Raw genomic sequence first — 14,806 nt, 5'->3', positions numbered from 1 at the left:
GCTCCAGCCCAGTCAGCAGAGCAGCCCTGCTGCAGCAGTCTCTTTATTTCCATCTCTGTCTCCCCTGCCCACCCATCCCTGGGGCTCCAGGCCCCAAGCTCAGCAGCAGAGTTTATAAATAAATAAATTAGAAAAGCGGGCAGGGAGTGGCTGGGCGCCCTCTCAGGGGCTGTGGCTCAGTGCTCGGTAAGTGACAGCTGCAGGGTCCGCTGTAAGTCCTCCTCCTCCTGCTGCCCGCGCCGCTCCCGCTCCTCCTGCTCCCTCGAAGACAACTCCAGGGCCAGGCGCAACTGCTCCTCAAAGCTGGGTGGGCCGGGGGCTGGGGGTGTCCTGGGAGGGGATCCTGGGCCCCTGGGCTCTGTGGACAGCCGCAGGCTTTCCTGGAGGGCCCTTCCAGTCAGGGCATGGAAGGGAAGAGCAGGCTGGTGAGCACCAAGGCTGGGGCAGAAGCCAAGGGGCTGGGGACTGGTTTTAGAGGACAAGGGTAAAGACAGGGTGGCAGGGAGAGGAGACAAGGCAGGGCCCTGCTTCCCCACCCGTCATGCCACCTTTGGCGGCAGACAGTGCTGCTGGAGGGTGGCCTTGCAGAGGGCCTAGGGTCCTAGGACCTTCCTGCTACCCCCCTCCCCACAAGCCAGGGCTGGGGGGCAGGGACCCAGCCAGCACCATGAGGGCCTCACCGCTCCAGCTGAAGCTGTTCTTCATAAACTGCGGCCTGGGGAGGAGGGCGGACACCAGGCCGGGTGTTGGTCAGGGCTTCCCAGACAGTCACCTGCAGCCATCGGAGCCCACAGCTGTCACCTTTGCCCTGTGGCTGCAGAGGCCAGAGCCACACCCTGCCCGAGTCCCACCTGCTCTGCCTCGGTGCCTGCTTCAAGCAGGCTCTGCTGGATGGCGAACTGCAGCAGGTCATCGTCCTCATCTCGGAGGGGCTCGCTGCGCTCCGTGCCCAGCACGCTGTACCCCTGGGGCACCTCAAACACGGTGGGGTCCACCTCGCACGGGAAAGGGCTCCCTAGGCAGGTAGCAGAGGGGCCACGCTCAACCCACAGGGCTTGGTGACCAGAAAGCTGCGCAGCCTCCCTCTTCCTCCCACAGGGATACCTGACACTGCGACGGCAGAGCTGGGGGCCGGCACCCACACGGAGCTCAGGGGCTCATCACAGCCACACAGGTTGCTGAAGGTGATTCGGGCATTGAGCACGTGGAAAAGGGGAATCTCTGTGAGGAGACAGCCACGCCTGAGCCTCGGCAGACAGCCACCTGCGCCTCCGTCCCCTGCAGCTCTCCATGGGGAGGGCGCCATGTCTGAGGTGTCCCCCTCCTGGGCCAGCCTCTCACCAATCTTGACGGGGAAGCCAGGTGGGAGGCGCAGGGTGATGAAGTCACGCAGCTTGGCAAAGTGAGCGTTGCTGATGGCCATTAGGTCGATGATGGGTGTCACCTGGTCACCCAGGGAGAGTGGGTGCTCCTCACTCAGCCAGAGCGTTGCCTTGAACCTGTCCAGCCAGCCACAGGACATGGTGAGGCACCGCTGGTGGCCCTTCCACTCTGACCAGTGGGCAGCTTCCTTTACCCGCCTTCTGCCTGGCCTAAGGTGCCCTGCTCTGCTCAGATGCCACTGCCAGCCTCCCCTGGGAGCTGGTGTCCTGTCTACGTGGCCCAGGTTGGGGTTCCTGAGGGTTTCACGCCTGCTCATCTGGTCTGGACAAGGAGGCCAGGTGCCAGGCTGTGGGCTTCTCCCTGGGCCTGGCCCACAGCCCTGTTCTCTGCCTCAGCCCAGAGCTGGCCACCAGCTCACATGGTGCCGAACTTTTGTGTCCAGGGTTCAAATCCCAGAGACCGTGGGTGGCTAAGAGACTCCTGAGGTGGCTGGGAGAGCACCGGGCTTGTGCAGGTGCTGTGCCCGCTGTTACCAGCTACACCTGCTCAGCGCTCCTCATGAGGCAGGCGTGACTGTTCTGTCCAGCCAGGCGGATGCTCCACTCCCAGGCCACACTGCTGGGGGCCCTTCCTACTGTCATGCTGGCCCTAGCAGATACTCATGAAATTAAATAGCGAACCATCCATTCATCAAGGACAAGCCACCTGTTCTCTGTGCCAAGCCCCCTGCTAAGGGCTGAGGACCATGGATAAGGCAGACAGGACTCCTGCCCTCCAGGAGTGGAGTCCAGAGAGAAGCTGGCTGAGTGAGTGTGCCCCTCACTATGACAGGTCCAGACAGGGGCCTGCAAGAGCTCAGGGGTCCCAGGAGGGCCCCCATCCCGAGGCAAGTCCCCAGCCAGCTCTTAGACCTCACCTCTGTACTCTGCTGGACATCTCTATGGGGCGGCCAATGTTCCGTGACTCCAGGCTGAGGCTGGGGTCGAAGTACTCCTCAGGGGAGATAGCCGTGGGGTTGGTGGGGCTGGCCGCCTGCTGCACGGGGGCCTGTGGGGGTCCCAGGGCAGACTCAGCAATCAGGGCGACAGAGGGCACCCTCCTGCCCAGGCTCAGCCCAGCCCCGGCTCACCCCAGTGTGGGAGGAGTGCTGCTGGGCCATCCCCAGGAAGGACTGGAACGGAGTCTTCCCCCCTATGGAGAAGAGGTGGGAGCCCATGAGGGGGCCAGCACCCTCGCACTGCCCCTACCTACCTCCGCCCTGGGAGCCTCCTGTCCGGGGGAAGAGGGGCAGATGGGAATGAGGAGACCTCCCAGCTCATCCCAGGAAACTCTGGCCCCTAGTCCCTGGCCAGGGAGACCCCACTGCACGGTGTGACTGGGCAGCAGGCAGGCGCACCTGGGTTTACCTTTGCTCCTCGACTTGTCCTGGTCAGAGAGGTGCTCCGTGCGTGTGCGTGTCACCAGCTCCACGTTGGTGGCACTGTATACCTGGGGAGCAGGGAATAGAGGGAGCTGGGGGCTCAGAGCCTGCTCCCCACACAGCCTCACCAATGCAGAACCCAAGTCCCGCTGTCCCAGAGGCAGGTGGAGGAGGTGGCAGGGTCTGAACCCTGGGAAGTTACAGTGAGAAGGTGCAGGCCCAGGGTCAAGAGGAACACGCTCCTCACTTGATCTCAGTACCCTGGGCGGGGCCCGTGATATGGGTGAGCCCTCCGTACTCCGCAGGGGCTGGGCACTCAGGCCCACTGAGTCCCACAACTGCTCAGGGTTTCCAGAGCCCAAGGGCTACTCTGGGATGGATGTGGAGACCAGCCGAGTTCCTGGACCTCATCTACCCCCGGCCCCCACCGCCAGCCCCTCCTGCCTTGGCCTCGTAGCCGCTAACAGTTTCCATCTTCTCAGACCGCCAGCCCCAGATACCACATTTGTTCCTGAAACAGAACAAACAGGAGCTCGTGAGGACCTGCACTCTCACACCCTGCTCAAAGCCTTCCTTTCCAAACCCCCTCCGATGAGCCTGCCCTGGGTGCCCAACTCTGAGGGTCCTTTGTCACTGTGAAACATGAAGGAGCCTGAAGAGGGTGCCTGGACAGCTGGGGACACTTGAGCATGAACTTGGGACTAGAAGACACTGAAGAATTAGCATGAAACTTGTGAGGTATGACAGCGTTGGGGCTGGGTTTAGACATGTCCTTGTCTTTCAGAGTTGTGCAGAAGCATTTACTGTTAAAACATTAGGACGTCTGGGATGGGCTGTGACATACTCTAGGGAAGAAAAAGAAAAAGGTGAGGAAGGGTAGATTCAGTAAGATTGGTAAAATGTTGATATAGTGATGAGTAAGTGCCTTCTCTCTTCTCTCATATGTTTGAAATTTTTCATAAAAAAAAAAAAGTATGTCAGTTGGAGCCTCCAGTACCCTGATTTCAATAATGGATAGAACAATTAGAAGATCAACCAAGAAACGGAAGATAAGAGCAACACTGTAACTAGACTTTATAAACAGGTTAGAACACTCTACCCAGTCCCAACAACACAAACGCTTCTCCAGTGCACACGGAACACCCTTCAAGACAGACCATATACTAGACCATTAGGAAAACCTTGGCCAGGTGTGGTGGCTCACGCCTGTAATCCTAGCACTTTGGGAGGCCGAGGAGGGTGGATCACCCGAGGTCAGGAGTTCAAAACCAGCCTGGCCAACATGGTGAAACCCCCTCATCTTTAAAAAGAAAAGAAAACTTCAATGCGGCCAGGTGCAGTGGCTCACGCTTGTAATCCCAGCACTTTGGGAGGCCGAGGCAGGTGGATCACAGGGTTGGAAATCGAGACTATCTTGGCTCACACAGTGAAACCCCATCTCTACTAAAAATACAAAAATTGAGCCAGGTGTGGTGGTGCGCGCCTGTAGTCCCAGCTACTTGGGAGGCTGAGGCGGGAGAATCACGTGAACCAGGGAGGCGGAAGCTGCAGTGAGCCAAGATCGAGACACTGCACTCCAGCCTGGGTGACAGAGCCAAAGAATTAAAAAAAAAAGAGAAAGAGAAAAGGGAAGGGGGAGGGGGAGGGGGAAAGGAAAGGAAGAAAAAAAGAGAAACCCTCAATACAAGTGAAAGGATAGTAATACAGTGTATGTTTTCCAATTACAATGGAATGAAATTAGAAATCAGTGGCAGAAAAACAACTTGGGAAACTCACAAATATGTGGAAAGTAAGCAACATACTCCTAAATAGCGAATGTCTCAAATAATAAAAGAAAAATCAGAAAATATTCAGAGATAAACAGAAATGAAAACACAACATATCAAAACTTACGCAACACATGTAAAGGCCGGGCCCAGGGGCTCATGCCTGTAGTCCTAGCATTTGGGAGGCTGAGGCGGGTGGATCACGAGGTCAACAGATCAAGACCATCCTGGTCAACATGGTGAAACCCCGTCTCTACTAAAAATACAAAAAATTAGCTGGGCCTGGTGGCGCATGCCTGTAATCCCAGCTACTCAGGAGGCTGAGGCAGGAGAACTGCCTGAACCCAGGAGGCGGAGGTTGCGGTGAGCTGAGATTGCGCCATTGCACTCCAGCCTGGGTAACAAGAGCGAAACTCCGTCTCAAAAAAAAAAAAAAAAAAGCATTATAAAAGGATATGATGAATAGCTGTACACCAACAAATTTTATAATTTAGATGAAATGGACAAATTCCTAGTGAAGCACAAGCTATCAAAACTAACTTGAGAATAAACAGATAATCTGAATAGAAGAATAACAAGTCAAGAGATTGATTGAGAAATACAACAACAAAAACTACAAACACACATGCACACATACACACACAAAGCTCAGGCCCAGATGGCTTCACCACTGAATTCTACCAATCTTTTGAAGACTAATTAATACCAATTATTCACAAACTATTTGAAAAAATAAAGAGGTGACATTTCCCACTTTATGAGGCATCACTCAGATACCAAAACCAGACATATATCACAAAAAAACTACAGACCAATATCGCTTATGAATGTAGACACAAAATCATCAATAAAATATGACCCAACCAAATCTAGCATCATATGAAAAGAACTACACACCATCCACAAGTGGAACTTATGACAAGAATGCAAGGTTGGTTCAATACCCCAGTCAATCGATGTAATATATCAATAGATTTTTTTTTTAATCACATGATCATATCGATAAACACAGAAAAAGCATTTTGAAAAATCTAACACACTTTCATGACAAAAACACTCTACAAACTAGGAATGGAAGGGAACTTCCTCAACCTGATGAAGGATATCTACCCAAAACTCACAACTAATATCATACTTACTGGTAAGATTGAATGCTCTTCCCCTAAGATCAGGAACAATATGAGGATACTGCTCTAACCACTTTTTTTTTCTTTTTAGATGGGGTCTTGCTCTGTCACCCAGGCTGGAGTGCAGTAGCACAATCTGGGCTCACTGCCACCTCTGCCTCCTGGGTTCGAGCAATTCTTGTGCCTCAGCCTCTCAAGCAGCTGGGACTACAGGCACCACCACCAGGTCTCGCTAATTTTTTTTTTTTTTAATTTTTAGTAGAGATGCTGTTTCACCATGTTTGCCAGACTGGTCTCAAACTCCTGACCTCAAGTGATCTGCCTGCCTCAGCCTCCCAAACTTTGGGATTACAGGTATCAGCCACTACTACCAGCCTGCTCTAACCACTTCTAATTAATATTCTACTTCAAGTTCTAGCCAAAAAAAAAAAAAAAAAGTTCTAGCCAGAGCGATTAAGCAAGAAAAAGAAATAAAAGGCATCTAATTGGCATGATCTCAGCTCACTGCAATCTCCACCTCCTGGGTTCAAGCGATTCTCCTTCCTTAGCCTCATAAGTAGCTGGGATTACAGGTGTGTGCAACCACCCCCAGCTAATTTTTGTATTTTTAGTAGAGACAGGGTTTTGCCATGTTGGCCAGGCTTGTCTCAAACTCTTGACCACAGGTGATCCACTCTGCCTCCCAAAGTACTAGGATTACAGGGATGAGCCACTGTTCCTGGCCAGATAATATAATATGTCAAAAAAAAAAAAAAAAAAAACTGAGGAAAGGAATCCACTAAAAATCTATTTGAACAAATGAGTTCAGCAGTGTTGCAGAATACATGCTCAATATACAGAAATCAATTGTATTTTTATACATTTGTAATACACAATTAAAAAATAAAATGAAAAAATACTTGATTCATAATTGTATAAAAAGAATAAAACACTTAGTGGCCAGGTGCAGTGGCTCATATCTGTAATCCCAGTACTTTGGGAGGCCAAGATGGGCAGATCACCTGAGGTCAAGAGTTCAAGACCAACCCGGTCCAACATTGTGAAATCCCGTTTCTACTAAAAAAAAAAAAATTAGCCGGGTGTGGTGGTGGGCACCGGTAATCCCATCTACTTGGGAAGCTGAGGCAGGAGAATCACTTGAACCCAGGGGGTGGAGGTTGCAGTGAGCCAAGATCATGCCACTGCACTCCAGCCTGGGCAACAGAGTGAGACTCCACCTCAGAAAAACAAAACAAAACAAAAAAGAATAAAACACTTAGGAATAAACGTAACAAAAGAAGTACAAAACTTACACCCTGAAACCTATAAAATAATGTTGAAAGAAATTAAAGCAGATCCAAATAAGTGGAAAAACATCCCATGTTCATGGATTAGAAGACTTAACATTGTTAACATGGCACTATCACCCAAACTGATTTATAGATTCAGTGCAAACCCTATCAGAAGCCCATCTGACTAGAAACTGACAAACTGTATGTAGAGTTCATATATTCTGCCTACCATGGGTTGTGAGAAAAAAGAAAATTCATATAAAATGCAAGGTTCCCAAAATAGTGAAATAACTCTGAAAAAGTAAACGAAGTAGGAAGACTTATACTTTCCAATTTCAAAACTTACTACAAAGCAACAGTAATTAAAACAGCATAGTATTAGGGGTCCAAAGTGGCTCCCGCCGGAGGTCATGGTGCTCGCGAAGGCAAGGTCATCAGTTCAAGGCTAACCTGAGCAACCTCATAAGCTCAAACTGATTGGCAAAAAAAAAACAACAGTATAGTATTGGCATAAAGACAGACACATAGACCAATGGAACTAACCTGGGAGTCTGAAAGTAACCCATTTATGTATGGTCAACTGATTTTCGACAAGGGTGACAAGACCTTTCAATGGGAAAAGCATAGTCTTTTCAACAAAGGGGGCTAGGACAACTGGATAGTCACATGCAAGAGAACCTTCCATCATATACAACCATTAACTTAAAATGGCTCAAAGATCTAAGTGTAACAGCTAAAACTATAAAACTCTTACAATTCCATAATAAAAAGACAACTCAATTTTTAAAATAGGTAAAGGGATAGGTGTGGTAGCTCATGCCTGTAATCCTAGCACTTTGGGAGGCCAAGGTAGGGAGATGGCTTGAGCCTATGAGTTCAAGACCAGACTTTTTTTTTCTTTTTCTCCACCGCCACCACCCAAGACCAGTCTTTAGACCCTGCCTCTACAAATAATTAAAGTAATTAAATAATATAATAAAATAATTACAAATAATTTAAAAATTAGTTGGGCATGGCGGCATGCATCTGTAGTCACGGCTACTTGGAGGAGTTGAGCCTGAAAGGTCAAGGTTGCAGTGAGCCATGATCATGTCACTGCACTATATCCTAGATGACAAGGCCAGACCCCGTCTCAAAATAATACATAAAATTAAATAAAAAATGGGCAAATGATCTGAATAGACATTTCTACAAAGAAGATACAAAACTGACCAAAGCACATGAAAAGATGCTGGCCGGGTGTGGTGGCTCACACCTGTAATCCCAGCACTTTGGGAGGCCAAGGCAGGTGGATCACAAGGTCAAGAGATCGAGACCATCCTGGTCAACATGGTGAAACCCCGTCTCTACTAAAAATACAAAAAATTAGCTGGGCCTGGTGGCGCGTGCCTGTAATCCCAGCTACTTGGGAGGCTGAGGCAGGAGAATCGCCTGAACCCAGGAGGCGGAGGTTGCGGTGAGCCGAGATCGCGCCATTGCACTCCAGCCTGGGTAACGAGCGAAACTCCATCTCAAAAAAAAAAAAAAGAAAAGAAAAGATGAAAAGATGCTCAATTTCATTAGTCATCAGGGAAAGGGAAATCAAAATCACTTTTCACCCACTAGGCTGGCTAGATTCCAAAACAAATGAATGAATAGTAAGTGTTGATGAGGATGTGGAGAAACTGGAACTCTCGCACACTGCTGGTGGGAATGTAAACCAGTACACCTCCTCTGGAAAATAGCCGGGCAGTTCCTCAATTAAAAACTGAGTTATCGGTAACCTAGCAATTCCACTCTTAGACGTATACCCAAGAGAAATGAAAATACATGAAAGAGAAATTAAAACACATGTCGGTCAGGCACAGTGGCTCAAACCTGTAATCCAAGGACTTTGGGAGGCCAAGGCAGGTGGATCATGAGGTCAAGAGATCAAGACCATCCTGGCCAACATGCTGAAACCCCGTCTCTACTAAAAATACAAAAATTAGCTGGGTGTGGTGGCACGTGCCTGTAGTCCCAGCTACTTAGGAGGCTGAGGCAGGAAACCAGGAGGCGGAGGTTGCAGTGAGCCGAGATCACGCCATTGCACTCCAGCCTGGGCAACAAGAGCAAAACTCTGTTTCAAAAAACAAACAAAAAAAACCATATGTCTACACAAAATCCTGCATATGAATACTTATGGTGGCATCATTCATAATCGTCAAATAATGCAGATAACCCAAATGTCTACTGATGGGTTCATGAATAAACAAGGTGTGATATATTCACACAATGGCCACTGAAAGGAAGGAAGTAGTTACATGCCACAACTTGGATGAACCTTGAATACATTCTACTGAGTGAAAGAAGCCAGACACAAAAGGCAACATGTTATAAACTTCCATTCAGATGAGAGCTCAGAATAGGGAACTCTACAGAAACAAAAAGTAGATTAGTGGCCGCTTAGGACTGGGAGAGGGATGAGCAGTTTGGTGAAGAGTTAGCTCAAGGGTAGGGGTTTCCTCCTGAGGTGATAAAAATGTTCTAAAGTTGACTGTGGTGATGCACGAACCTGTGAATAAATCTACAGAAGTCATGAAACTACGTCTGTAAACGGGTGGTGTGTACGGCACAGTATATGGGATTGCATCTCCGGAAAGCTGGGCTCTGCTTTCGTTTTAAATGCTTCCACTGACTGTTAAGGCAACAGGGGCATGTGTTGTGAGAGAAACTCTGGCTGGAAGGGTCAGGTTCCCAGGCTACCCACAAAGGACTCTGCCCCCAACACAGCCGCACCAAAGACAAGCCAACATTGGTGCAAACAGCTGCCTGGAACCGCAGCCTAAATCGCTGTCTTTACGGGAACACACATGAACATCTTGACCTCACCTTTCCCCACAAAGGCGGCCACAGGAGCCCGACCACCCTGGCAGTCTGGGTGAGACCCGGGCTGCAACAACCCACCTGCCCAGCCCCCGGTGAGTGGCTCAGCCACCCAGAGGCCTCAACCAGGATCTTCAAGGATAGCCCTGCCCTCATTAGTGTTGACCCTTACTATCTGTCCCCATCCCACCCACTGTATGCCAGGCCCCAACTGACCTCTCGAAGGCCACATTCCGAGTGTCCAGGTGGGTGGAGACGATAGGAGAAGTGAGGCGGCTGGCCACGTGCTCCTCGCTCGGCCGCATGGCCGCCAGCAGTGCTTCAGGCTCCTGCAAAGTGAGCCCCAGCGTCTCTGCGTGCACCACCTGCCGGTCATGGTCCACTTCCATCACCAGGGCTCCTGCCTCTGCCAGCGGCGAGGGGGTGTACAGAGGGGGTGCCAATCAGTGTCGGGTGCCAGCAGCACAGAGAGGGCTATCATGTACCCTCAGCCGCCTGCTGCCAAGTGGGTCGGCCTTGGCCCCTGGATCCCCCTCCACCTCCAACCTCAGCTTCCACATCTGGAAAGTGGAACAAAAGGATAGCACTGTCCTCCCAAGCCTCAGGAGAAGCTGAGGGCCAAGGCACTGCAGTGAGTGCCTCCCGAGCTCACCCTGGCCCTTGAAGATGAAGCTCCTCCGGCCCCGCTGCCAGGTCATGTGCTCAAAGCCCAGGAGACTGGTGTCCACTCGCAGGCTCTCACCCCGCTTCCACACGCGGTACACGTCGCTCGGGCACATCTTGGACACAAGGGGCACTGCAGGGTGCATGGGGGTCACCAAGGATCTCCCAAAAGCCCCACCCCAATCCCTGGGAGCCGAGGTCCCCACTCACCCCAGCTGGTGAACTCCCACTTCATCTCCACATAGAAATCAGGGGCCTAAGAGAGACCAGAGCTGCTTGTCAGGGCCCTGCCTGGTACCGGGTCCAGCAGGCCCAGGAGCCCCTCATCCATGGCTAGCCCAGCGCTTCATCAAGTGTATATATATATATTTTTAAGACAGAGTTTTCTCTCTTGTTGCCCAGGCTGGACTACAGTGGCTCGATCTTGGCTCACTGCAACCTTGGCATCCCAGGTTCAAGCAATTCTCCTGCCTCAGCCTCCCAAGTAGCTGGGATTACAGGCGCATGCCATCATGCCTGGCTAATTTTGTATTTTTAGTAGAGACAGGGTTTCTCCATGTCGGTCAGGCTGGTCTCGAACTCCTGACCTCAGGTGATCCGCCACACCTCAGCCTCTGAAAGTGCTGGGATTACAGGTATTAGCCACCCTGCCCGGCTTTTTCCTTTTTTTGAGACTTGCTCTATCACCCAGGCTGGAGTGTAGTGGGGCAATCACGGCACACTGCAACATCTGCCTCCCTGGGCTCAGGTGAGTCTCCCACCTCAGCCTCCCAAGTAGCTGGGACCACAGGTGTGTGCCACCACTCCCAGATTATTTTTTTATTTTTTTGTAGAGACAGGAGTTTCACCATGTTGCCCAGGCTGATCTCGAACTCATGGGCTCAAAGTGATCCACCCGCTTCAGCCTCCCAAAGTGCTGGGATTACAGCAGGAGCCACAACACCTTGCCCTTCATCAAGTCTTGAGGCACCGCCATGGTCCAGCTACACCCAACCTCTGCCCGGGAGAGGCCTGACAATGGTCCTCGGGCAATGAGGCTGTAAGCACCTGGAGGTGGAGGGCCAACCTCAGCCCGACCACCAGCCTGTGCAGGGCCCTGGGACAGCTTTTGCTTCCACTGGGTCTCAGAGTCCTCCTCTGTAAACGGGTTAGAGTGGCCCCCTCCGAGCCTTCCCCTGGAGTAGGGGGCATGAGGTAGTATACTCTGCCAGCCAGGCCCCTCTGTGTGCTTCCAGAAGGGTGCATGGTAGCAGGTATTCCACAGGCTCAGGCCATTATCTACCGAGTCAACCTGAAGTCCCTGCTCCAGGTAATCTGCATTCTTCAGGAGGCTCATAGCTGGCAAGACTTCTCTTCCAAAAGACCCAGTCTCTCCCACGTGAGCCTGGGTGTCTCTTTCTATATGACCCTGGGCTGGGGTCAAGATAGACAGATCTCCTCGCTGTTGGTGGGAAGCACACCGCACAAACTGTGTGCCCTTCCAAGGCCAGACCTGGCACGGTAACCAGGGTGGTGCCCTGCCATGGTACCCACCTCCATACCTGTGCCCTGCTGTACCTGGCGAAGTTTGTTGAGCAGTTCTGGAATGCCTGCCAGCCTCTGCGTGGCCCTCTGGTAGTCCCGATACTGGAGCACCAGCTGCACCATCTCGGGGTCTCCAGTGCTGACTGCCTCCTGCAGGACTGCAGGCACCAGGCTGCTGAGGGGAGCCCCCTGGATGACCCCAGGCCTGGTTGCTCACTGCCCCCCACCTGCCAGTCTCAGGGGAGCTCCTTGTCCTCGGCAGTACCTGCCCAGCCCTGGCGGTTCTCTTTGCCCACGTTAGCATTGTGCCGAAGGAGCACTCGCACGGACTCCAGGTTTCCCAGAGACACGGCCAGCTCCAAGGGGGTCCGCCCGCGGGGATCCTCCTGTTCAATGTCGTGCTGGGGGAGATGGGACACTCACAAAGGGCAGGAGAGAAGAGGGCAAGCAGGGCTGGGAATCGCTGTGGGAAACAAGGACGGTGGACTGGCCAGGGAGATGGCAGAGGGTGGCCTGAATGTCCTGGCAGGGGAGAGGAGAGGGCAGGAAGGAGGGCAGGGGCAGAGCCCAGGGCCTGGCAGTGGGGCCTGGTCGGGCAGAGGTGCAGGATGTCAGGAGTTTGGTGGAGCCTGGTGACCAGGACCAGAGTTCTTGTCCTCAGCCTGGCTCAGTGGGGATGCAGAAGCGAGTGCAGGCGAGCAGGGTGAGCCTCAGCGCGGTGGAGATGAGGCCAGAGGCTCCGGGTTAGGGACAGGTGACCTGGGCTTCGGATCGTGCAAGGGAGGGAGGCCCAGGATGTGGCTGTGGAGCTGAGCAGGGGCGGGCGGCCTCCAGGACGGAGACCACAGCCTTGGGTGGGGAGCCTGGGGGACGGGCCGGGTGCCCCGGTGGGGCCTCACCTGGCGGCTGTGCAATGCGGCCTCTAGTTCCCGGTGCCGGTTCGCCCAGACGAGCCGGTGCAGCGGGAAGGTGGGGCCCGGGCCGGCCATGCTGGGCTTCAGCGCCTCATTCCGGCCCCGCCTCGGCTTCGGGCCTGGCGCGGCCCCCTCGCCACCCCTCGGGGCCGCGCCCCAGCTGCGACCCCCGCGGCCCCCGCAGCAGTAGCGGCGGCGGCGGCGGCGGCGGCTGCAGCGCGGGCGGCGGGGCGGGGCGGGGCTTCGCGCGCTCCCCCGCCCCCCGCAACCATGGCAACCGCGGCCAGGCCCGCGCGCGCCGGGGGCAACCGCGCGCGCCCGAGGCAACCGCGCGCGCCCGAGGAGATGCTCGGCCCTGGGTCTGCTCCCCGGCCTCAGTCGGGCCCGGGTCCGCTGGGGCGGCCTGGAGGGCGGGACCCGGGTACAGCTCTGCCCGCAGCCCGCAGGAGGCGCCCTGAGCCCTGCTCAGACCTCGGCGGGTCCCGAGGGGGAAGGCGGGTCCCGGGAGGGGCGGGGACTGGGCCTCCGGTCGTGCGCGCGCGTGCGCCGCGGGCCGCCGTCCTGCTGCCGCCAAGGTATCTGCGTTTCACCCGCGGACCTTCGCGCTCCCCCGGTCTTCCTACCCCAGGTCTCGCGGGCACCGACTCTGCCAGAGGGTGCGGGTGAAGTCGGGGGACCCGACTCCCCTCGTATCACTGAGCACAGCCACTAGCCGACGCCACTAAGTGCTCGTCGGCTGAGCGGGAAGCACCTTTCCCTGGGACCCGGCCGGTGTCTGCAGGCCCAGCGATGCCGGGGGCGGCCCCCGGAGCCCTTATTCAGGGATAGGAGTTCGGGGAGAGGGGTCGCAGGTCCGGGCGGCGGAAGAGCCGTCCTGGCGGAGGACCGCCCGCGGTGAACGGCTTCCTTCGCCGGCCTTACGCAGGAGTCCCTTTTGCAGAGGCTGCTCTCGGCTGCTAGCATCGGGAGAGGAAGGCGAGTTTCGAAATCGGGGCTGGCCCTTCCACCCGCAGCGGAACTAGGGTGCAGGCCTCCGTCAGCTCAGTTCCGGCCCTTGGTTACTGGAGGCCCAGCCTGGGGTCTCAGGCTCTGGTTTCAATGTGGGGGCTAAGGCTGACCCTCTGCTCTGCGTTTCCCTGGTGGAACATGGCTGGATAGCTTGATTGAGGGCCAGCTAGCTTGAGGGTCACCTCCTGCTCTAGGGCGTCCTCATTTCTGAGACTCTGGGCTGGAAGTCCTGATTGCCACTTTTACCCCGCCTTCTTGTAGTCATGTGGTGCCTTTGCCATCTGGGATCACTTTGTCACCCCATGCTATGGTGTCATCCCTGAGGTCCTGGGGTTGACAGCAGCCTGAAGGCTTCTGAATGCCCAGAGCTGTCAGATCAGCTCACCTGCTCACCACGGCCACAGGCCTCCCTGGCCACCACCTTTCTCAAAGAGGCTGTCCCTTCCCTGAGCCCTCTCCAAACCCAGTCTGACAGGACTTTCTTGCTCCTAGCCTCTCCTGATTTCTGCCATCTTGAACACAGCTTCCCATTGGCCCTTAATTCTGTCAGTGCCTTCTCAACCCTCTTCCCACGGCCTCTTCTCTCTCCCTGACCCCCATGACCCTGGCAGAGAGCCTGTCCATTCCCATTGTCACCCTGATGCCACCTCCAGGTCTGCATTTCAGCTTACTCCAGGACATGTCTGTGCCATGCTATCCCATCACCGTGTCTGAAGCCAACCCAATCACACCTACCCCTTTCCCCAAACTCCCACCTCGCTCAGCCCCTGTTCCTGTTAGACCGCGTTCTTCCCATCTGACCTCTTTTCATCTCTTCCTCTCCCACCGCTGCGGTCTGTGTCCCTGCCTCCTGTTCTTTGCCTCCCTCCCCACATCCTGCACTCAG

At 54.1% G+C, this 14,806-nt stretch overlaps 1 protein-coding gene across 5 annotated transcripts; it reads right to left on the bottom strand.

Moving 5' to 3' along the window:
- Nucleotides 1-27: 27 nt before the first annotated feature.
- On the bottom strand, nt 28-13,157 carry ANKRD13D (ankyrin repeat domain 13D). Of its 5 annotated transcripts, none has more exons than XM_035263470.3 (15): nt 12,898-13,157; nt 12,264-12,461; nt 12,032-12,187; nt 10,685-10,730; nt 10,464-10,607; nt 10,028-10,217; nt 3,248-3,314; nt 2,790-2,871; nt 2,513-2,574; nt 2,300-2,430; nt 1,342-1,499; nt 1,105-1,221; nt 852-1,015; nt 681-772; nt 28-390 (listed from the first exon to the last, which is right to left on the bottom strand). In XM_035263470.3, exons 1-15 carry the CDS (start codon nt 12,985-12,987, stop codon nt 177-179), a joined length of 1,911 nt encoding a protein of 636 aa, XP_035119361.1. In that variant the 5' UTR covers nt 12,988-13,157; the 3' UTR covers nt 28-176. The 5 variants fall into 5 exon arrangements, with proteins under 5 accessions (XP_035119361.1, XP_035119362.1, XP_078197685.1 ...); XM_035263471.3 differs by having other exon boundaries at nt 12,016-12,156; XM_078341559.1 differs by having other exon boundaries at nt 12,264-12,399.
- Between the last annotated feature and the right edge of the window lie 1,649 nt (nt 13,158-14,806).

The sequence above is a fragment of the Callithrix jacchus genome, chromosome 10 (genome assembly GCF_049354715.1).
Source record: "Callithrix jacchus isolate 240 chromosome 10, calJac240_pri, whole genome shotgun sequence".
Classification (NCBI taxonomy): Eukaryota; Metazoa; Chordata; class Mammalia; order Primates; family Cebidae; genus Callithrix; species Callithrix jacchus.
Note: the sequence above shows the minus strand (reverse complement) of the source record. Positions and strands in the feature narration are given on the sequence as shown.